The sequence below is a fragment of the Zeus faber genome (genome assembly GCF_960531495.2).
Source record: "Zeus faber genome assembly, chromosome: 4".
Classification (NCBI taxonomy): domain Eukaryota; kingdom Metazoa; phylum Chordata; class Actinopteri; order Zeiformes; family Zeidae; genus Zeus; species Zeus faber.
In genome coordinates, this window is record NC_137191.1 from 12,049,883 (window position 1) to 12,073,771 (window position 23,889).

Here is a 23,889-nt window from a genome sequence, read left to right on the forward strand (position 1 = left end):
TGTACTAACGGTGAGCATGGTGATTCAGAGTTTTCGAGCTCCTCGTTGCTGGCGTAGAATTGGAGGAGGTCGTCTCTCATGGAAAGCTCGTGGCGAAGCTGTGCAATCTAGAGGCCAGAGAAAATAAGACAAAGCGTTGTTTTTGTTTTTTTGGCCAAATGCAGCTCTGCACAGATGCGTTGCACAGGTGCTTTATCTTCACCTCTTCGTTTGCCATCTCTAGTTGTTCGTCCAGCATTTCGTTCCGGGCCGTTAGGTCCCGCTTCTGCTTGAGGAGGGATTGGCCAATTCGTGCTGCCAACTCCAGGTCCCGCTCTTTCTGGAAGGCGAACCATGGTTTAATATTTAACCCTTTTATTTATTTTGTTGAATGATGTGAGGTGATACAGTAATTGTTCCATTTAAAAACAATAAAACTCATAAGTAACGTTTGAGTAGCATATTATAACACCGACAGGAACAGTTGTTGTTTACAATTTACTGCTCAGCGGCCACAGAAGTGTTGACAGAAAGAGCGGCTGACAGGTAACGGTCAGTAAGGTGGTGCAACTCCAATCTCCTCTAATCCTTCCCCTCCGCCGTGTGGCTCTCTCACCTCCTCCAGAAGGTGTGTGACTGCCTTTATGTCGTGGTACGTCTTAGTGATCTGGCCCACTCTGTCCGAGCACAGCACTGCAGGGAGACACAAATAGAGAAGGGATTTAGTGAATGAAGCGAGAGAGAGAGAGGACCATGACGCTGCAAGCTCTTTTTCCCCCTCCGCTGTTCATGTCAGCCAAGGGAAAACTCTTGAGGTGTAACTCGATTTGTTTTTATTTTTTATGCACCTTAAAAAAAGTCAAAATAAATCGTACGCGTAATCAAGAGGGAAGTACCACAGACTGCAGAATCCCCCTGTGGTCAGCCAGGTACTAATCCTCTTAGCTTCATCCCAATTACTCCAGATAAGACAACATTAAGAGCTTCTGTCTCTCCCTCTCTCCCCGTCCAATATAGCTCAACGATGGGAATGGAGAATGAATTGGGGAAAACACACCCAGCAGGTTGTGTGTATGGAAGGGATTAGACGATGCTACTGACCTGCATCTTTGTTTATATCCCATAAAATGGTGTGCGTCCATTTTTAGGGTCAACGTGAGTCTCAAAATGTTTTAGTGACAGCAAAGTAATTTCAACATCATCATACAATCAACATAATGAAAAAGCAATGCCACCTACGTTGCTAAGAAACTTCGATAATTTGTGTCAAATTTGCACTATTTGATGAAATAACACAAAACTTTTCTTTCTTATGTGGATGTACAGTATATGGCCAGACCAGCCTGTATCTCCATCATCCATCCCTCACAGCTAAGATCCGCTGTCCAATCACAACGTGATACAAAGCTTAGCGGCCCTAGAGGCAGCGCGCAGGGAAGTTTCCATGAGTTGAAGTAATTAGATGGAGGAGCTTGAATTTGGCCAGAAAACAGTGATTGGGAATCTGTCTCACAAACTAATCAGCCTAATGGAATGAGCCAAACCCACAGGCTGGAATTACTGTACTGTAAAGTATAGCAGGCCATTACTTAGGGAACATAAATGATGCCTGCGTGTCCTTTCTTTGATTTCCAAATATGGAGGTCGTGCAGGTTGTGCAACGTGTGATTTCCAAAATGACAGGAAAAAAACAGACCATCTCAATGAATTCTCAGCAAGAATACAGAACAATGCAACGATGTTGCTCTTCATGCAAATAGTTATTCTGAGTGAACAGAAAAGGTGAAACAAATATTCCCTCAGAATCTTCAAATGATCAAATTCGTTCTAATTAAAATTCCTCAAATTCAATGTTAAAAGCAAAATTAGTAGTACGCCGGCCTGGAGGTTGGACCGTCTGAGCCCTCGCAGGAAGGTCTCAGGGTCTCGCCGCCAGTCGGCCAAATGTACTGAGTTATAATTGGCTCCAGAGATCAATTACCCTTCCCCCTCAGAGTTCAATAGGGTAAAGCAAAAGTGAACCGTAGACTAACAGAGGGGGTAATTATGACGTGCGTGGTGGTGTAAGGGATCAGCGTCACGGCTGCCAAGAATTGGATTCGGATCCCGATGTATTTCTATTGTTGTAAAGCTCTACGTCCTGAATAAGAACATGGCAGGATTGACTAGAGCTAAAAGAAAACTAAAAAAAACAAAAAACATCTTGATGATCTCCTTGAGGCTATTTGGGGTGAGGTCACTAAAGTGATTATCTACTGTTTTCAGTTCTTAAAAGACTGTTTCTGAAGGGGAGTAGGATGACTGCATTAACAAATCACTTATCAATCCGTTACAACAGGGGATCAGAGATGTTCTACCTTAATCATCATGCTTAACAAAATATCAACGCTGATTCAAACAGCTGATAATACAAAATAAATATTGTCACATAATGCATTTCCAGGTTAATAACTTCATGGCCATAAAGCTAATAGTAGATAATTACCGTCCGGAAAATGTTATAGAAAGTCCCTCTCCATCTCTGCATTGTGTCTGTGTCGCAGTATTTGGCAGTCATTGGCAAGTGCTGGCATCTACTGTAGCTGCCTATTCAGACCGCAGCATGCCAAGGGTAACAACGGACACTTTTCACCGAGATGAGAGATGAAGTCTCAGCTGGATCATCCCTGAATCTCAAAAGGGATTCTGCTCGATGCATTTTACTTATTCGCATTCATCTTTTCTCATGATGACAAAATGCAACACAGCAATGAACCATGACAAACAGTAGTCTGACGTTATCCAGCAAAGGTCTTAGTTAGACAAATTGAAGAAGGACCGCACTGAGTGGGTTGGATACAATCGAAAATGTGGTGAAAGTGGATTCAATCTTAGGCAGCATGATTAATGGATGTGACATTTGTGTCCTTGGAAACCATGGACTGCTGAGAGGAGGCTGATATCAGGACCGGCTCCACGACCTTCACCGCAGCAAGGGTCAACATGAAACCTTTATACATACATATACCTATAGCAATGCAGGACATACACAGACATACATAAAAACACTGTTCGAGAGCGTAACATTCAGAGGGACCAATCTACGCAGACAGACGCACAGATACTAAGTCTGTGTTCCCCTAGTTAGTTGCACTGTGGATTCTATAGCAGCTCCTGTACAGACTTAATGTGCAACGGCAGCTCGCTTAACCCTCCATTACTTTACGATTCCAATTTACACACAAAAGTATTTAGCTCACTGAACAGCCTTCACACCGCTCTGCATCGGCTGCATGGCACCGCAGAATGCGATTCCGCTGTGCTCCAATGCATCAGACGTGCGCCTTGTGTACAACTCACAAGAACATCGGCAAGACAAAAATCAGGAACAAAAATACTTATAATCTCTCCCTTTCACTTCTTTTTGCCTTCACACCATATTCTACCCTGCACTACCTGCCCCAAGGCACAGCTTCACCTCCCCGCACCCACCTGCGCATGGCATTTTGGCCACAGCTCGCCGCCTCACCTTGGGTCTCCTCCCCGCACAGGACGTCGCTACGCTTGTTGTTGTTGTTGTTATTGCTGTTGCTGTTCTGGAGCTGCGTGCCCCTCTCCACCTCCTCCCCTAGACCGGAGCTGCTCCTCTCTTCCTCCTCTTCCTCCGATGTGGAACAGCTCCACACCTCCATGGTGACCGGAGAGCCCTCCACATCCATCTCTCCATCCATCTGCTAAAACTCTATCTTATTCGATCCTCTCTCTCTCTCTCTCTGCTGATCTGTGCGACTCTCAGATCACTCCACAGTGAGTCCGTGCTCTGCTTCCGCCGAAACGTCCTTACGTGAGGTGTGTGTGTGTGTGTGTGTGCGCGCGTGCGCGTGTGTGTATGCAGCAGAGTGCGGGGGCATGAGAGAATCCGAGCTCGCTGTTAATATGCGATCCCTCTTACTGTGAGAGCCATCTGTCGTCATGCCTGCCTCCGTTCACCTGGCCACGCTGGAAGAGGAGGCAGAAGCGGAACAGGGGAAAGGGAAGGAGGGAAAACTGTGCCACAAATGAGAAAGGCTGATGCTGACGGTATAGCTGGCCTCATAGAATTTGGTATTAAAACTGATCAAATTCAGTCTTCCATTAAAAAGAAAAGGGGAAAAAAAATCGACTAAACAATGTTTTTCTAACGGCCTACACTAAGACTATGCACCCCTGTGACACGGAGGCAGATGGTACGTTCCAGCCAGGGAACTGAGCCATACCGCTTTGATAAGGATGGATAGAAATACTCTCAACACAGACTGAGATTATGTGTGTGTGTGTGTGTGTGTGTGTGTGTGTGTGTGTGTGTGTGTGTGTGTGTGTTTTGAGTGGGACTATGGTCAGTTTTTCGGCAAATGGCATATTTGTCTAAATAAAGCCAATTCACCCAGCAGATTCCCTAAATTCACATATTTCTCCTTCCATTGTGAAGTATGTTTTTCTTCTGACATTAAAGCAATACACATTTCAAGTGTTATTAAAAAAAAAAAAAAAAAAAGCTCTTTGAATGTTTTTGAAAAACATTATTTTAAAAAGAAAAATAACAAAATTTCATTTACACAGTAATGCGTAAATCCATGTTTTTATATAGACAAAAACTCCAGTATTTACAGCTGTTTTATTTGTATTCCAATGAAAAACAGGCCACACAAATGGCACGTAGTGAATATCAACGGTAGTCCTCCTCTTGACAAACATCTTCATCACCGTCCTCATCATCACAACCTTCTTGTTGCCAACCTGGCACTGAAGTGTCCGCACACAATCAAATATTAACAGCGTCCTCATTAATGTTTTACCCGCAGCATCTTGCAGGTCACCTCCTGCACGCAACAGCAAGCCCGGACAGAACCTTCAGCGTCTCTGCTGTGGGTCTTTCCCCGGCCTGCTATCCTATTCCCTCATCCACCTCTCTATGGAGCCAAGTCCAACTCACATCACAACACAACGGAAGAAAGGACTCCCAAAAATAACATTGCTGATAGTATTCGATCAATCTCATCCTTCCAGAGGAATAATTAAAACACATAAAGGTCACAAGGTAATTTCTACAATGTAATAATAAAATACAAATCTGGTAATTAAATGTTATTTAATTCAGGAATAAAGATACAAAAATGAAGATGAAGAGCGACAAAAAAGGCAATTTTAAGTATTTAAAGTATTCGGTTATCTCGGATGCTTATCACAAAGCAGACTTTGCATCGGGAGTATAAATGCTTCTTCAGTGAAATTTTGCCAAATACACAGCTAACAATAACAAGGAGCATGTATAGACAAACACTCTGCGCAAACTATTTTTTCCTCAAGTTTATTAATTTCTGATAGTATTCGATCAATCTCTTCCTTCCAGAGGAATAATTAAAACACATAAAGGTCACAAGGTCATTTCTACAATAAGGTTAATAAGTATAAATCTGGTAATTAAATGTTAGCTAATTCAGGAATTAAGATACTAAAATAAAGATGAAGAGCTACAAAAAAAAAATTTTTTTCCTCAAGTGTATTCAAATCCAGAATCAATGGTGGTCGTTTAATGCATTAAAGAAAAAAATGTGATAAAACATGAAAAAATTTCTCTCTGTTAATATTGACACGGGGATCAATTTAACTGATATGCCTTTTGAATGTGTGTGTAAAAGCAACCACGCCTGACATCATTGTATAATGTTTGACTGTGAACGGACCTTGAAAGGTTGTCACCACTAGCTTCAATGGAAAAAAGAGCAGAGTCAACAAATATTGATTTACAGTATATGCGCCATCTTCTATACAAATAAATTTTATCTGACAAATAACACAATCATGTCTTTGTCTGTTGAGGTTTGTTTGCTGTGTGTTGCTGAGAAATATCAGGTATCCTTGAAAATTGTGGATTTAGTAGGAGTATATATTTAATCCTAAGTTTTGAGCCAAGATTTCAGAAATCACTGATTTTCATAATTGGGGGGGATATTCTTAAATCACAGAATAACGGAAGCCAAACTCAGCAATATGGAAGCAAACTCAAATACTGCATCTACAAGAACGATTCCATTAAAATAAATAATTCAGTAATCCTCATGGGTTTCAAAAGATAAGGCAGCACTGCTTCCTAGGGCTACAAAGGTAATCAATAACCAAGATGGAAGAAATAAAGCTCCTTATGAATGTAGCGCTAAATAAGTAAAACCCAATTAGAGGGCAAACAGGGGTCACAAAGGTAGAAAAGGTATTCAAATACAAAAAAGAAGGAAATGAGGGAGACATAAGTTGCAGTCCTGAGCACCAGACACAAAAACAGATCAGCCTTGGGTGTAAAGTCAGAGATTGCTGGAGGCAGACAGTCTGCACGGGTTAGTCTGTCTTGTTCCTGATAAGCACCTCACCTTGGGTGCCACCTGGCATAGTAGTCCCACAATCTCACAGAATCTCACTTTAACCGAAAGCTTATCAGGAACGGAGGTCATCTCTTCCTTAACTACGATAGTCAACAACATTTTTCTGAGGACAAGCTTTTAGAAATGCTTCTCACCCAACGGCTAAGCAAGTAATAGAAACAACGCAATGCATGGACAAAAGGCAAAAACACTCGCCAAATAATCCTTTAAAGACATCTTGTGAAGGAGAACTTAAACGGCAAATGTAGGAGGATCCTGACTCCTTTGCACATATCAATATTAAATATTATTTGAGTTACAACCTCTTCTTTGTTCTGTGTTTTTACAACCACAAGATGTTTCGTCCCAAATTTCTTGCCATTCTTCATGAATTACGTCTTGATTTGTAGAATTCTGCTGCTGCAATTCGTGCTTCGAATGGCTTTGACGTTACAACAATAACTGTGGATGCAGTATAAGCTGCAAAAACATGTTTTTCGAAAATAAATATCTTGTCTTTGTGGCTATCGTCGAGATGCGATTTTTAAACAACTTCCGGTCTGAGAGCAAAGTGCCCCACCCGAGACCAAATATTAGAACAGATAAAACAGGTTTCAAGAGGTTTATTGTCAATGGCTATTTGATGGATCAGCCTCCTTTTTTACGTGACTTTTTTACTTGACTTTTAATGGGCTGTCAGTCAGTAGGTCAACTTCAAAACCAAAAGGTTCCCACATTCTACACTCTGCTAGAAGAGACCAGCCTCCAAATTGACTTCCAGTTTGGGCTGATGCTGCAAGTGGCAGGCCAGCTATGTTGCCATGACGTCAGGGTGGTCAGTGTGTCTAATGCTGCCGCACTGACTCCTGGGATATGCTGCTTGCGGCGTTCCAAAGGGAACTGCTTAGGAAGCCAATTTAACGCAGGCTAATCCTCTGGTGGAATCTGTGACTCCGGGGTGTGGTGAAGTATTGAGAGAGAGAGAGAGAGAGAGAGAGAGAGAGAGAGAGAGAGAGAGAGAGAGAGAGAGAGAGAGAGAGAGAGAGAGAGAGAGAGAGAGAGAGAGAGAGAGAGAGAGAGAGAGAGAGAGAGAGAGAGAGAGAGAGAGAGAGAGAGAGAGAGAGAGAGAGAGAGAGAGAGAGAGAGAGAGAGAGATATTAGTCTGTGCATACTGTGCTCATGTCACCACAGGAAGAGCACGTATAAAAACTCATGCTTGAAAAGGTTTATACTGTATACAGTTAATGGTAAAAGCCGATCACCGATCAATTTAGTTCTGAGAAATCCACTGGAGGAAGCCATCCATCGTCACCCTGATTTTAAACATGGGCCACAAATGTGACCCTTATATTGCGCAAATTGTCCCAGAGAAATTCCGAGTGCAAAATACCCAAAAATGGTACAAATATGAATATTTCATTAAGATCGCACACACCTATTGGCACAATAACTGAACGGTAAGCACATACTGTACTGTATCTTCTGTGTATATTTTCAATAGAACTTTACACACCTCCTGAAACCCATCATTTCAGATCACATTAACAAGGTTAATTTTAGTAAAAAAAAATAAAAAAATAAAAAACACTTACAGAAGTACTTAAGAGTCTCCTCGATCTGCTCGTATGTGAGTCCCAGAGCGGCCTCTTGGGGCAGCAGAGGGGTGTGCAGCCAGTCCTCATGGTCGTACCCAAACGCAGAGTCCACGCGAAGGGTGTAATTCGGCTGGCCCTCTGAGAGCAGGCTCACTATCTCCAACTCTGGAAGGTCTGAGCAATGGTCTGAGCAAAGGAAGTCGTGTGTGTGTGTGTGTGTGTGTGTGTGTGTGTGTGTGTGTGTGTGTGTGTGTGTAGTATGTAGAGCAACAGTAGGGGAAAATAGAACAATGAGGACGGTTTAATTCAATGATTCATTCATTCAGTATACTCATTCATACTGGTTGACCGTGCTGCCATCTTCTGGCAAGACAGTCACTAACACAACTCTATTACTTATTTTATTACATCTGAAATAATAAAAAATATTGGGAGTTTAAAGCCTACTATGTAACCTACTAAGCCTACTATGAAAATGTAACAATTTTATTCCACAATCAAATAAGCTGTCATTTGTCATCATCTCAAGACATAACAAGAAATGTTACAGCAAGCCTGCTAAAAACAGGCCGCTAACAAGAGTGAACGGCCCAAAACAATATCACCTTATTTGGAACTGACCAGTGTGAGTCCCCACGTCATGGCAGGTCCTTCGCACCGAGGCCCCGAGGTTCCCAGGTATGGTCGAGTGAAGAGGCAAGGAGTCCACTTCCAGAGCCCCCGATGCCTCCCTCTGCCCCTCATGGAGGGAGAAGGCTGACTGGGAGTCCAGGTGGGCCTGTGGGGGCCGTAAAGAGGGAGAGAGAGGGGAAGATGGAGGAGTGGGAGAAGTGAGGGCTGGAGGGGGTTCGCGATGGGACAGCTCGACAGTGGCCGGAGGGTTCAGGGTGAACTCTAGTGTCGCAGGGCGTCAGAGTGGAGAACGGAGGCCACCTAGTGGCTCAGCGAGAAAACACAGGCATCCAGGGCATTGGCTCTGAGGGTATTCTGAAGGAAAAGAGAGAGGGAGGGAGAGAGAGAAAATAATGAGATAAAGAGAGATAGAGAAAGAAAGAAACAAAGAAAGACACGGTATTGTAATGCAATGCCTCAAATTATTCAGCTACATACAGTATATACTTAAAAAAAAGATTTAAGGTCAGAATTTACTAAATTATCCAATACAGTCTTTCAATATGAAAGTATAATAAATGTTAACATCCAGATAAATAAATAGCTCATGTTTTGGCGCCCTGGTCTTAAGGGGGTTAAAAAGCTAGAGTTACCGTGGCCTGCATAGATTAAGTTACACCACGCTCACAATGCTTCACACATAGTGACAGCAGGAGGCAGCACATGCTGTATCAGTACATTAATACACCACTAAGGCCAGCTGTGTGTATTCTCCAAAGAAGTACAAACCAAGAATAAGAACAACTTTCATTTAAACATTTCAATCTGACTCAGCATGGCCACGGAGCCAGCAGTTCACAGGAAATAACTACCAAGCTATTGTGCAGTGTGTGTGGTATACTGATCACACACACTCTTCTGCCCTCACCACGTGCAGATGTACGTGGGCCTGTGCTTGTGGAACGGGAGTGAGGCCACCCAACTGTTAGCGTTGGCCTTAAAGAACCCGCCATTCATGATCATCATCGCCCATGGGGGGCGAAGACGTGGTCGCCCACATCCCTGCACGTGCCATGTTGCCCCCCCCCCCCCCGGGACCTTCTCTTCCACGTGGAAGCTACTCTCGCACGAGAAGAGATAACTGGGTGGCCCATTCCCTCGAACATTAATCCTTGCTTGCTCCCCCAAGGCAGACGTCAGCCACAACCACCCACCCGAAAGCAAGCATCTGGGAATGGGGCGCATCGCCCGGCCCGTACACCAGCCCATAGATCCTATGCGTGCGGGGTACATTCCTGCCCAGCAACAGTGTAATCTCAGCGGTCACCTCTGATGGTAGTGGTAGGTTCAGCTTGCTGTCAATGGTCTCCACCACAAAACCGAAAGCCCTCCTCCCAATGACCTCTACTGTCCCTTGACATGTCCCCAAGATATATGGGAAGGCGTCACACTGAACGTTAAAAGTATTGAAGAAGGCGGAGCTGGCCCGCGAGTGGTTGCTCTGCTCTTCCAGCGTTATGTACATTCATCTTTTCATGTCTGGGTGCCCTTAGGGAAAAAGGTTGGCCATGGTTATATTGGCACAGGATCTGCCCTGCAGGCCGTCGTGCAGCTAACCAAGCTTATCTGCACCCGCCCCCCACCCCTGCCTGCCCCAGGCCCACTCAACTTTTCAGTCCTTGGTGAGATGAGTCGTCAAAACGCAGAATCTTAAGCATAAGGAGTGTTCTCCTTCCTCTGCGCAAGCGGTTTGCTCTGGCTCTGCACGTGCTGAGGGAGTGTGGTATTTTATGGATAGGGCACTGCTTCCAGGGGTCCTTGCAAGGTTGTGGTACTGCTTCTCGAGGCTCATGCCGCTGTGTCCCGAGTTTTTGCTGGGCCCCCTTCCCTGATCCGCGACAGCAGTCTCTGAGACCTCAGTTTTGCTCACGGAGGTGCGTGTCTTTGTCTTCCAAGACCTGTCTGGGGGTTCCTCCGAATCCCAGAAGGGGAAGCCGGGATCCAAGCGCACCTCCGCTTGCCTCTGCACTAACTCCACGAAAATTGAGAAAGGCGGGTAAGATACATTGGGTGTCCATTTGTAGTCTGTGCCCTGAATGTCATGTCATGCCTCTTGGAGGTTATATGGGAGTTTCTTCACAATGGGGCGCATTCCTTTAGCCAACTCGAGATAGCCGAGGCCAGCCAAATATACCTCGCGCTTAATTGATTCTATTTCATGGAGCAGGTCCGTGAGGAACCATCATGGATCCCCGGGAAGTTTGTAAGCAGTCGCAGCAATGCTCTATGGTTTCTGGAGAGCCCTGAACATTATTCAACAGTCGCCATGCTGTCCCAGCCAGCGGCTGGATCGTTGACTTGGGCCCCTCTGACCCTCTCGACATACTTTAGTGCCTGCCCTGTTAGCCATCTGGTAGGCAGGTTTAACTCCTCGCTGGGTTTGAGTTTCAACCCCTCCGTGGCGCTGCAGAAGCTCCCCCTCCACGATAGATAATACTCCGGGCGGTTGTTGAACATCTACAGGCCCGACGTTGACATACTCCCTAGTGTGCTGCATCACTCCCCTTGCCGGTGTGAGGAGGCGTCCGAGCGCCCCGGATGATGAAGAAGATGAGGCCTCCACCTCCCTTTCCTCCTTAAGGGCTCCGACAGCTTCTGCTACCGCAGACTCGGCTTTTGCTTCCTTCTTAAGGGCCCTTAGTGTGGCCGCAATGCATGCCCTTTCCCCCTTTTCTTCAGCCGCTAAGCGCGCTCTCTCCGTGTCAATGCATGCTCTCTCTGCGGACCTCTCCATGTCGATGTGTGTTTTTTCTCCGCGTTAAGGCGTGCTCTCTCCATGGACCTCTCCACTCCGGCATGGGCCTTCTCCTATTCCATATCCATTTGACGCTTTGCGTATGTGGCCTCCGTACGTGCAACTGCGACTCTTGTGCGTGCCGCTGCGGTCGCACTGACATTGGACCCGGGGGTCGCACTGACATCGGACTTGATGGACCCGCTGGCCGACTTCATGGAGTTGTTGGCCGACTTGAAGGATTTGCTGGATGCCTTGCCGAGCCCACTTTCTGCGGTCAACATTGTACTGCCACTGCTGCCCAGGCCTTCTGCCCCTTCCTCCAAGCCAGGCTGTCCGCTGGGGCCCAGGAGTCCCGTGGAGCCTCGGGTTCTGAGGGGCCTGAGAGTTCCAAGGGGCTTTGGAGTTCCAAGGGGACTGGGAGATCCCTCATCCTTGCTCTGAGCAGCGACTCTGTGGTTTCCAGGCGAGATGCCTTGAGGTGAAGTTACATCTTTTCATTCCTCTTCCCCTTACCATGTGCAGACGTATGTGGCTATGAAGCGGCCTAAACACTCTCCCAAAAAGTACCCAGAGCCAGGATCTCAATCTTTGGTATCTTTAAACAAGCGGTGTGAGATTGTGGAACAGTACAGAAGTATGCAGATTAAGGATCAGTTTCTATGCAGATGTAAATAACCTGTTAATACATTGTCATAGCTCCCACACTGTATACACACACAAATAAACTCAGAGATTGTGCTCTCAAAGGCAATGACAAGGCGGATGTAGAGGAGATGTTAGTCCGAGTCTGAGGCGTGATCAGATTGTCTTTGTTTCTGTATGGCTATCTTATATGCCTATATGCCGTTGTCACCCCATCATCACAATGCTATGTCATCGTACAGATTTGGGGGCCGGGACACTCCCCACCTGGGGGCGGAACACACACACCATACAAACATTAAGAACCACTAAATGATATCCTCAGTCCCGATTCAGTTCGTATTTTATTGATGAAATTATACCTTACCAATAGGGATGGGTTGCACAATGACTGGTAGTGCAGCCGGGCAAGTAACATAAGGAGTGCCGATAGCTCGGTTCAATTATTGCATTCAATAAATCATGAAGCGGTGAGCCATCAAAGGGATAATTAATGCAGCACGAGACTGACGGGGAATACTGTCAATATGCAACACACACACACACACACACACACACACACACACACACACACACACACACACACACACACACACACACACACACACACACACACACACACACACACACACACACACACACGAACAGAAACCGCAGTGTTCGGTCCACAAACACATCATGTGAGTGAATCGGCCATTCTACCTGCTGTTCTCCGCCTCTTTTTCTTGTCCCTTTGCTCTCCTCCCTGAAAAACCTTTTTAATCAGCTGAGTGCACTGGGTTCCAGCCAGCCCTCCATCACCGCTCTGCACTTAGAGCCGCCGGGGGGGGTCAGGTCATTTACATTTGGATTTTATACCCCACCACTCCTGAAGCGTTAAGAGGTGTCATATGCAGAAGGGCTTTGGAATGTTTTTGTTTTTTTAATACCCACAAAAATACAAATTTGGATACCTTAAAGTGAGAACCATTATTCCAACAGTATACGCTGGTGCACCGGAAATAGAAAGCTATCAGTCACAAGCACAAACACAAATAAAAGCAAACAGAGACACACAGTATAAACACAGGCACGGCTGTCCTTTTATTTGCCACATAAATAACGTGTCAGTTCCAGTTTGGCTGCAGTGTGCGGTCCAGTGTTGGTTTGTTAATCACCAAGCAGAGGGTAACACTGTCACCCATTTAGCGATGGAACTAACAATATAGTAATTAGCCGCCTACTTTTCTGATTTCTATTTACTTTACCGCGGCAAAATCCCAGAGAAAAGTTATTAAGCTGAGTAACCTACGACAACAAGGCTTATCCGTCTTTTGCCAGAGGTGGAATAAACCACAAAGTGCACTGCAGATAGTACGGAGCTGCAGATAAGACGACCACACAAACCTCAAGCCTCAGACATAAACGTTGTGCAAATTTGTGCAGAGCTCAATTTGTCTTTAGGGGGATTACCATTTTCAACAATATCTTTAAATTCCCCGGAACCAGTAGAAAACAGACGGGGAAATAAAATGACAAAAATAAATAAAAAATACTTTTTTTGTCTCGTAGAAACTTCAAAACTCTAACCGCAACACAAGCACAAGATTCTGTCCTTGACCTTGGACTACTTTATAAGGATCTCCATGTCGCAGCTGGTTGAAAGGCAACAAGTTTGTGTCCTGTGCAAACAATGGCCATCCAGGAGGGAGTGTACGTGAGTGGAGCCACACAGGAGATAGCGAGAGAGCGAGAGAGAGAGAGAGCGTGCGGGGGCACTGGGCTGTTTTTGCAAGAAAAGGGAGGGAAGGGAGGGAAACTCAAGTCCATGAGAGAAGAAAAGAGAAGAAGGTTTTAATAAGGGGGCTTAAGCAGAGTTGGGGGAGGGCGCTTTCTATTCACCATGTGACTCCCGGACTGAATAACGTTCCAGTTTTCACGTTGGATAAAAAAAATGCGTAGGAGGTGGCGCGCTGATCTTTCCCGTAATTGGCCAAGCAATTCTGTGAAGGGCCTGCTCATGTGACAAAGTACAAATGTGTATTTCCCCGTATCAGTGCTGATGCCGGGAGACGGGACTTTGGTGCATGGTCATAAAATAAATAGCATCTTCCCGATGAAGCGACGAACATCTTTCCCGGCAATCACCAGATAATGAATCTCAGCGAGACCTGTCTGTGGAAAGACCGGACTGAACATTTGAACCTGATCAGCCGAGGGGACGAGCTGCCAGTGTGTGTGTGTGTATTATGGTCTGAAGATAAGCCGACCTGACTGGGTTCAGCATCTAGGCACGTTGTCAAGCCTGGCAACAATAAACACTGCCTACGAGAGCCTTTGCACGTCCAAAACGTCCTCAGACCTGCCAAACACACTGACGCACGCAAGGAGACACACACACACACACACACACACACACACACACACACACACACACACACACACACACACACACACACACACACACACACACACACACACACACACACACACACACCTAATGTAAAATACAGTATCCCAAGATATGTTGCTTATTTTTGTTTTTATTTAACTGTGTTTAATGTTTAAGTCAACAACTAAAAGCTGTCCCACTGGCGATATAATTTTTGCATCTACCTTCAAAGTGGGGTGCACAATTGAGTCTCCTTTTCACCCCCCATCATGATAATGCATTTTAGCTATCCTTTAGTCTGTTAACTTATTTCTTGGTAAAAGAAAATCATTTACCAAATATACTACCAGTGTCAAATCATATATCCACAAATGAATACATAACATCCAAGCTCCAAACACCCTAAAATGTCCTTCGATGTTAAAAAGTACCAAGAAAAAAGGTAGACATTGCAATTGAACGTCCAATGCTGTCAAACACAGTTTAAAACAAAAGTAAATAAATAAAACAAAGACATTATGTGGTGTAGAAAGAAAGACAGTGTCAACCCCATAAATAACATGTCATATATTCACCCTGTATGCCATTGCCAATCTATCACAACCCTCCATAAAGTTAACAAGGGGCATTGTTTGTTTAAACATACAAGGAAACCAGTACTGGGAGTTGACTCCATTTCAAAAGGATAAAGGATAAACCACCAGCACGGGTTTACTCCGATCAAATTGTTTCATTAGCACGGCGGCACCTGAACCTAAAGCCAACAGCTTTGCATATTTATCATATAAAGATGCCGCCGTCTGTTCTTGTGAATGAACCAGGCGAGACTCTGCAGCGTAAGAAGCCACACCACCGAGATAATTTCGGCACAACAGTATGAGCAACTTGTGCCTTTTTCCCCCCGCCAAGTCACAATGCAAACACTGGGCCGGGCAAAACAAAAGACAGGATATATGATCGCTTGCACAGAGCAAATAAAGAGCCTGCGGGGAGGGAGGCAGGTAGGAGGAAGGGAAGAAAGACAGACAGGAATACAGAAAGACAGACAAAGTGAAATACATAAAGACGGAAAGCACTTTAGATGGGAAAAAGAATAAATATGAAAGGAAAAAAAGATAGAAATGAACACAAAAGGACAGAGAGAAATATATCGGAGGAAATAAAAACAGAGAGATGGAAATACAGAAAGAAAGAAAGAAAGAAAGAAAGAAAGAAAGAAAGAAATATAGAAAGAAAGGCAAAAAAGAGAGAGAGAGAGAAAGGAAGAAACAGACTTAATATGGAGAGACACTACTACTTATTTTTCTCAGCCCTCCGCTGTCACCCTGACAACTGGAGCAGCTATATCTGGAGACCGAGCCCGTGTGAGTTGAAAGTGGCTGCAAATACCAAAATACCAAACAGGCTAATCTGTTCTGTTCACTCATGACCAGCGGTAACCAAGCCTCGCTCCACGCTGCACATGGCATGCCGGCCCCGGTTCCATCTTTACGTCAAATTTTCTTTCTTAAATGGGGCTGTTTTCTTAAACTTAACGGCATTCGATGTCTTGTCGTGGTAGAGAATTAAACGGTTGTCTAATACATAGCTCTGATAGGTCCCTGGTTCAAACCGTGGCTTCAAACTGTGCGTGACTGTTTATTTTCAGACTGACATTAGCTTTCTTAGTCACGGCAATATACAAGTTTCCATAATAGTTCAAGCTAAATTTAGCCCCCTGCGAATGGAATCCACAAGATTTAATTTAAATGTGGATGAAAGTGTTTCACGTTTCACCATCCAAGCCAATGCTCAACGACCTCCCGCACAATACACTTGGTGAAGAAATGGTGATGTGTTTATAGCCATTTTGTCAGTGATAAGCACCAAAAGGAGAGCGGCACAGGGCGAAGTAGAGCAAAAAGTTACAGCTATGGAGAACTACAGGAAGAAATACAGTGAGAAAGAAAGAAACTTTTACAATAGACCGTCACTTCCCCAACACGACGGACGATCAGAAGCTGAACCCCAATGTCTGTTGGAAAGGACTCGTTCCTTAATAGAAAAAAAGTCGTTTGAGAGATGAAAAGGATCAATTGGGTGGCTAGGTGACCCCCAGCAGACCCCCGTGTCGTACGCTGGCCAGCCATTCATAAACCCCTCACTGGATCACACACACTGTCACGCAAAACACAATGTTGTCGAAAAAAAAAACCCCACAGTGTTCAGCCATGCCCCTAAATGCTGCAACGGCAAACATCGGGGAGGGGTGGAAAAAGAAAACACTGGGGCCTTTATTATCGGCATCAGACTCATCGGCACTTGACGTGCGGCAGAAGCAGACAGCAGGACGGAGGCGTGACATCACTCACATGGACGACAGCGTCTCTTCGGGACTCGCTGCGTGGCCGGGGTGGTCTGTCCTGGCACGGGGCGCTCTGCGGAGGTAGGGCCCTCTCTCCTCCTCCAGCCTGTCGAGCTGCCACTGCTGCCGGCCGGCGTCCCGCCTGCAGGGAGGATGCGACGCCGAGGCGGGGCGGGGCGGAGGCGGTCGGGTAGGGGGGTGGGGGTGAAGGGGAGGAGGAGAGAGGTGGGGGGGGGGGGGGGGTTATAGAACGGTGCAAAGTCATATTCCGGTTGGGTCTGAGCCCGTGTCTAAGAAGACGCAATTTCCCCGCCGGGGATGAAAAGTATCATCTCTCTACCCGTCGTCTATCCACCCGTATCGATCTAAGAGAGGAAGAGAGGTTAACAGGGAGGGAGAGCGAGACTAGGGAGGCAGAGATGGAAATAGCAAACGGGAGAGTGCAACGTCTGAGTCAGCATTTGAGTATTTTATTCTCATGCACTTGGATGGATGGGTTTCCCTTTCCATGGGGGGGGGGGGGGGGGGGGGGACTGCGATTTGCATAACTCAAAATAACCGAATCGGTGCTGAATGTCAAATTTCCTCTTGCTCCGCCTTTTATACTACAACATATAATGTCCAAACTAACCCATCTGGTAGCCAATCCGCAATCCTAAAGGTCATCCCTGCCTCAAAAAGTGTCACATTCTTATGGGATGAGTTCATTTTTTTCTTTTTTTCTTTGCCAAAACAAGGCTAGTTCTTCCCTCGCCTAGTATGAGCCTCTTGATTGCAACGGAGCCCCTGCAAAGCACTTTTCATGGTATGTTTGCTATACTGGGCTGAGCTAAATGCTGAGAAAAATAACCGACTGTGCTGGTGCAAATTGAGGACGCACCGACATGTCAGATCGGGGCTCATTTGACATGAGGACTGCGCGCCTGGGATACCAGGGGTGGAGCAGGTACCTAATGGGAGCATCGCCACAAAGCAGCTGCGTCGTAGTAATGTCTCCTTTCGGGAGCATTTGCCATACAAGGGCACGAGGAGAGCACCTCAGACCCCACAAATGGAAAACAGAGGCCTGCTAATAAGTAACCCGATACTAAGCCTCGTCTATCATATGAAATGCCTAAAATATGCAGCGCTGCGTCACACTGAAGCCAGTGCTCTCTACCGTTGGTCTCCACGGTAGAACAAGAGCACCAATACAGACGATCGGACCAATTAAATAAAATATATATTTTTTTTATATATAAAACGTGAATTTACTTCCACTGAAACCATTGTGTCGGGATGGGCGTAGGCGGGGCGGTGTTTTGTGGATGTGAATAGGTGGTTCATATTACATACAGGTGCAATTCATGCATTTACAAGTTCAGCATTAACGGCACGGTCAAACAGCACAAGGGAAATTGGTTGCAGTCCATTGCGGTGTTTTCCTTGCATCTGGAGTTGTTTTTCCCCCATAACGGCCACAACTAATCCACACTTTGCTGGATCATTTAAATCCATATTAATTGCGTGCACCCCAAAAAAAGAATCGACCAAAGTCCACATTCCCACAGCGGGAGGAATTACACAATATTGTCATTCGGAATATGAATGGCACCGCAGTATTAGTGTTCTCTCACCAGAATCAGAGTCCCCCTTCACCTACTCTTTAACTGTGCTGAATAACGGCGAATAATAACAGAGGTAAATAGAGATGACATTGCTGCGTTGACCTCTTCCTATTCAGCCCTCTTGCAGTGATGACACCCGGATCATTTCTCAAGAATGTCATTGGTGTTTCTCTCCCCCCCTTCCCATGCAGGTCGCATATCGCCTTCTAATTGACAACTCGTGGCGATGCCAAAGGGCGACAGCGTGAATCATATCAATAATTTAATCGATCGCGTAATATAATACCAATAACAAATGGGCACAGATGCGCTTCCTACCACCCGATCCCACCCCCGCGGGGCAGGCTATGGAAACGTTCTTTCTTTGTTGTTTTTGTTTTTGTTTTTTGTTTTTAAAACGACGAGCAGTAGCACCGCATCACGGTAGGATCTGCATCAACAACAAAGTTTTACTCACGTGTTTTTTTTTTTTTTTTGGGGGGGGCGGTTGTTTGTTGGTCTCGTCCTCAGTCTTAATCAAGGTCGCCGACGAACTTTTCTCTGCCGGCAAACTTCGAGCTGTCAGAGCGGCTGCGTTTCCAGCTGGCGCTCGCGCAAAGGATCGTGGGAGATGTGGTTTTTTTGGTTTGTTTTTTTTTAACGCGGTCCGTCGTCCGGTCGTTTCAGTTGAACACGTCGTTTGATAACACATCGATAGCAACAGCAAGAGAATCATAAAGAAGACCAAAGGGGGGGGGGGACAAAAAGAAGAAGAAGACACGAGGTTCGAGAATTTTGTTTGAGCGATTCATGCGAATACAATGAAGTCAATTATCAATCCAATTAGAACAGGTGAGATTCGTCTGGGAGGTTTTAAGACCAGGACCACTTTCCTCTCAAATTCAAGTTCAAGGGGTTGTTTGTCACATACATACAATTTCACTTAATCGATTTTTCCAATAGCATTGTGCTGAATAAATAAATAAATAAACAAATAAACAAACAAACAAACAAATATATATATATATATATATATATATATATATATATATATATATATATATATATACACTTTTTATTTTATTTTACATCTTACATTTTACTTATTTTTTTTTAGATTTGCAACGCCTCATCTGGATAATACATAATACGTGTCACTGTCTCCCTCTAGTGGTATAAACCTGAAAAACTATTTGGATATTTTACCATTACAATGGCAGCAATGTATGTATATATATATATATATATATATATATATAGTGTGTATATATATATATATATATATATATATATATATATATATATATATATATATGTGTAGATGTTTGCATTTTATCAAGGGTACAGGTTTGGTAAGCTGTCCTGGATGTTACTCTTGTTTCGTTTGTTATTCATGTGAAGACCACTGAAGCATCAAGATAATACATTTAAAGGAATACTCCAGTTTTTGGAGGAAATTCACCTTTTGTCTATTTTAACCAGATTTAAGTGGGACAGTCCATATTAGTATTTTTATCCCGGTATGGTGAATTTAATGTGCATTCTCCTGCTTCCCCGTTGCGTTGCTCCAACGCCTGAATTCCCCTGCTTCAAGTGATTTGTGTGTTGCCAGGTATGAAGTGCTATGCCTGACACCAGAACTGCACCTTCATGGCAAGCCGCCTTTGACTGAACTGGCAACCCCACAGCACCAACACGTTGAGTTTCACGGGCAGCTTCAGATGAAGAAGAACCTTTAATTATCACACAACACACCTCAACATATGCACACGCTTTGGATGGTGGCCTGTGAAATGAGGCCTCTGCATTTCTCCCATCCTGGCTTGTCCTTCCTCCAGGGGGGCAGCCAGGAGCAGTGGGCAGCATTCGTCGACGCGGTGGGGGTCCTAACTGACGTTAGGTGGAGGAAGCCCTCCACCTGTGAGCATGGGGAGAACATGCAAACTCCACACAGAAAGGCTCCTATTTGGGAGATAACCCACCCGGAGCACAGTGCCAACAGTGCCCCAGGCGGAAATCGAACCCAGGACCTTCTTGCTGTGAGGCAGCAGTGCAATGCACTGCGCCACCGTGCCACCCAGATAGTCAAAAATAGTTCTGAATGTAGCAGCATTTAAAACATTTTTAGGTTATTTTTGGGTTAACATTTACATTTACATTTAGTCATTTAGCAGACGCTTTTATCCAAAGCGACTTACAATGGAGAATAACATTCAAGCTACATTGCAACAGAGACATTAGTGTAACAATAAATACTGCTAGGTAGTGCTAAGTAAATGTAGGTTAGGAGAGGAGGTACTCACTGAAGAGCTGGGTCTTCAAGTGCTTCTTAAAGACAAAGAGGGAGGTCCCCGCTCTGGTCATTTTTGGCAGCTCGTTCCACCAACGTGGAACTACAAATGAGAATAACCTGGATTGCCGTGATTGTACGGCCGGCAGAGCCAGGCGACGCTCATTTGACGAGCGCAGCATCCGGGGGGCAACATGTGCTCTTACAAGAGCATTTAAGTAGGCGGGAGCATTCCCAGCAATCACTCTGTAGGCAGCATAAGAGACTTGAACTTGATGCGAGCGGCTACAGGTAACCAGTGGAGCTCGATGAGCAGCGGAGTGACATGTGCCCTCTTTGGCTGGTTGAACACCAGTCGCGCCGCCGCATTCTGTATCATCTGCAGTGGCTTCACCGCACAGGCCGGCAAGCCTGTCAAGAGGGCGTTGCAGTAGTCGAGACGGGACATCACCAAGGTTTGTACCAGCAGTTGAGTGGCATATTGGGTCAGGTACGGCCTGACTTTTCGGATGTTGAACAGTGCGAAGCGGCAGGACCGGGAGACGGCGGCAACACGGTCCGAGAACGTCAAGTTGGTCATCGATAATGACACCTAGATTCCTTGCAGCCTTGGTAGGAACAAGAGAAAGAGAGTCGATTTTAATATCAATGTTGTGATAAATACCTTGTTTGGCCGGGAAGACCAGCAGTTCCGTTTTCGCCAGATTTAGTTGAAGATGATAATCCTTCATCCATGTGGACATGTCAGCGAGACAATCCGAGATCCGCGTCGAGACAGTGGGGTCGTCGGGCGGGAAGGACAGATAGAGTTGAGTATCATCCGCACAGCAGTGATATGAAAAGCCATGCGAGCGGATGATCGGGCCCAGTGAGGTGGTGTATATGGCAAAGAGGAGGGGTCCCAGCACTGAGCCTTGGGGCACCCCTGTGGTGAGGTGGTGAGGCACCGACAGCTGGCCTTGCCATGTCACACTGAACGAGCGCCCCAGTGAGGTAAGAGTCGAACCAGGAAAGTGCACTGCCCGTTATGCCCGCACTTGAGCGTATGGACAGGAGTATGCTGTGGTCGACAGTGTCAAAAGCAGCTGATAAGTCCAGCAGAATGAGAACCGAGGATTTGGCAGCAGCTCTAGCAGTTTTTAAGGCCTCTGTCACAGACAACAGGGCTGTTTCGGTGGAGTGACCACTTTTGAAGCCAGATTGAAGTGTATCGAGAAGGTTGTTTCTTGACAGGTATTCTGTAACCTGTCGAGAGACCGCCCTCTCTATGGTTTTGGAAAGGAATGGGAGGAGAGAGACCGGCCGATAGTTTTCTACTTGATTGGGATCGAGTGAGGGTTAACAATAACCTAAAAATGTAATTGGTTGTTTTTTATATGTATAAAGATGTGAGATGTATACAGAACAAGCCAGCTTTTGACATCCTGGAAGGTGTATTTCCCCTATTACCCAGGAGCTAGGATAGAGCTTTTGCATTGAGCTAAAGCAGATAGCATTCAAACCCTCATATATTGATACTGAAACTGGGTCCGTAAAAGTGACCCCCCAAAATTGGTAAATTTAACATTTGAATAGGCCTTACACTGTGTATTATCTGCTATTCAAGGTTCAAGAGGTTTATTCGTCACATACATATACATACTTTCATACATATATGCAGTGAAATGTAATGCAACGCACCCGGTGATAACACACAATATGTCCTAGGGTGAAACTTCTTTCTAATAGACCAACTAACTGATTCCTAAAACGTAATACAGTTAGTCGAATACTTATAGAATAAAATAAGCATATATAAAATAAAATAAAATAAAATAAAATAGAATAGATAAAGGGAATATGCTTAAGTATATGGAATAGGCAATTATGTATATACCGATATGTGCATTAAAGTGGCATGTGAATGAAGTGAGGTGGTGTTTATGAGATACAGCATAGTATACAACAGTACGGCGCAGCAATACGGCATCACGAACAACCCTGAACAGTGACACAGTATGCGGTACAGTATGCTACATACAGTACAGTAAGGTAGTGGAGCCTATGTGTGTGGCTCAGTGAGGACCCCTGGTGAGGTTCTGTGTGTGTGTGTGTGTGTGTGAGTGTGTGTGTGTGTCTGTGTTTATATAAATGTGGGGTGACACCGAATACCGCTGTTTTGTCCCGTTGTCCATTGTTCCACAGCAATACAGTGTGTGTCCTTCCTTCAGAAGCTACCCTCAATAATTAACTTGACTCCCCATCCATTCAGATGGCTAGTGGTCTGCTTCAGGCCACATCCTCTCTCAAGGACAATGGGCCTATTTCCTGTAAAGAGTTGGAACAGGACTACGGACACATGGACAGTGGAGCATTGTGAGGCAGGAACGTCATACAGTGTATCAACACTCCCCGACCCTGGATTGAAACACTGACTCGGCTCCGGTGGTTCATAAGTTAATATCAAGGAATCGTCATACGACCAATCAAAAAAAACATTGGGTGTCACTTGCCCGAGGCCAAACCCGAAGTCCACTTGCACCAGTATTATGGCCTATATAGCCTGCGTAGCGTTGACTTAACCTGCCTTGGCCTGCTCTCGCCTTTGGTCAGGGACACACAGATGACAACTGCCATAAAGGCGACAGAGGAACGTCACTGCAATACACCCCGAGGCCAGACATACTGTGGGCTGACCTATTTTAGCCAGTCATACAGTCAGAGTGTGTTGTACAAATAGATATCTGTATCACCGGGACAGACTTTGGGGTAATTGAATCTATGCCCAAAGGCTCGTATGTATGTGTGTGTATGTAAAACCTACAAAGTTAATGTTCTCAAACTCTTCATCTTATCTGCAGCCTTTCTTATATTCTTATCTTCTTATCTTATCTGCAGAGGAAAAGGGTTTTTTCCTCTTATGTAACTCCTTTTCTGTATGAGGGGTACACGCACATATACAGGTAAACTGTAGCTTAATAACGGTCTTTCAATTGAACAGTCAGTGCGTTGCATTGACATTTCACTGCATATATGGATGAAAGTATGTATATGTATGTGACAAAGAACCCCTTGAATCTTGAATCAATGTCCTGGTCCCATACCATGGTCCCATTTCATAGCTAAATTGGGTGGAATGTGTGGGGAGAAAATAATTGCCAAAATACCAAGGTAAAGGGTTGTAATTTGTGATAAACCCTTGTTGCGCTTATCCTGTAACAAAGTACAAAAAGCTTGTAACTATACTTTGGTAAGGCCATTTATCAAATATCTCAGACTTTCAAGTTACAGAGGCTTCACTCCATACATTTCCAACAAAT

At 45.0% G+C, this 23,889-nt stretch overlaps 1 protein-coding gene across 1 annotated transcript in view; it reads right to left on the reverse strand.

The window, feature by feature from the left end:
- The window catches only part of hap1 (huntingtin associated protein 1), a gene marked incomplete at its 5' end in the record, with an annotated part of 30,907 nt that overhangs the window by 5,671 nt on the left and 1,347 nt on the right, over nucleotides 1-23,889 (reverse strand). The window contains 10 exons of the mRNA XM_079999396.1: nucleotides 10-107; nucleotides 203-319; nucleotides 596-672; nucleotides 7,946-8,134; nucleotides 8,570-8,842; nucleotides 10,364-10,592; nucleotides 11,540-11,735; nucleotides 16,722-16,856; nucleotides 17,055-17,079; nucleotides 19,934-20,033. Of these exons, the coding sequence (XP_079855522.1) occupies nucleotides 10-107; nucleotides 203-319; nucleotides 596-672; nucleotides 7,946-8,134; nucleotides 8,570-8,842; nucleotides 10,364-10,592; nucleotides 11,540-11,735; nucleotides 16,722-16,856; nucleotides 17,055-17,079; nucleotides 19,934-20,033 (1,439 nt within the window). The remainder of the gene's footprint in view (nucleotides 1-9; nucleotides 108-202; nucleotides 320-595; nucleotides 673-7,945; nucleotides 8,135-8,569; nucleotides 8,843-10,363; nucleotides 10,593-11,539; nucleotides 11,736-16,721; nucleotides 16,857-17,054; nucleotides 17,080-19,933; nucleotides 20,034-23,889) is intronic.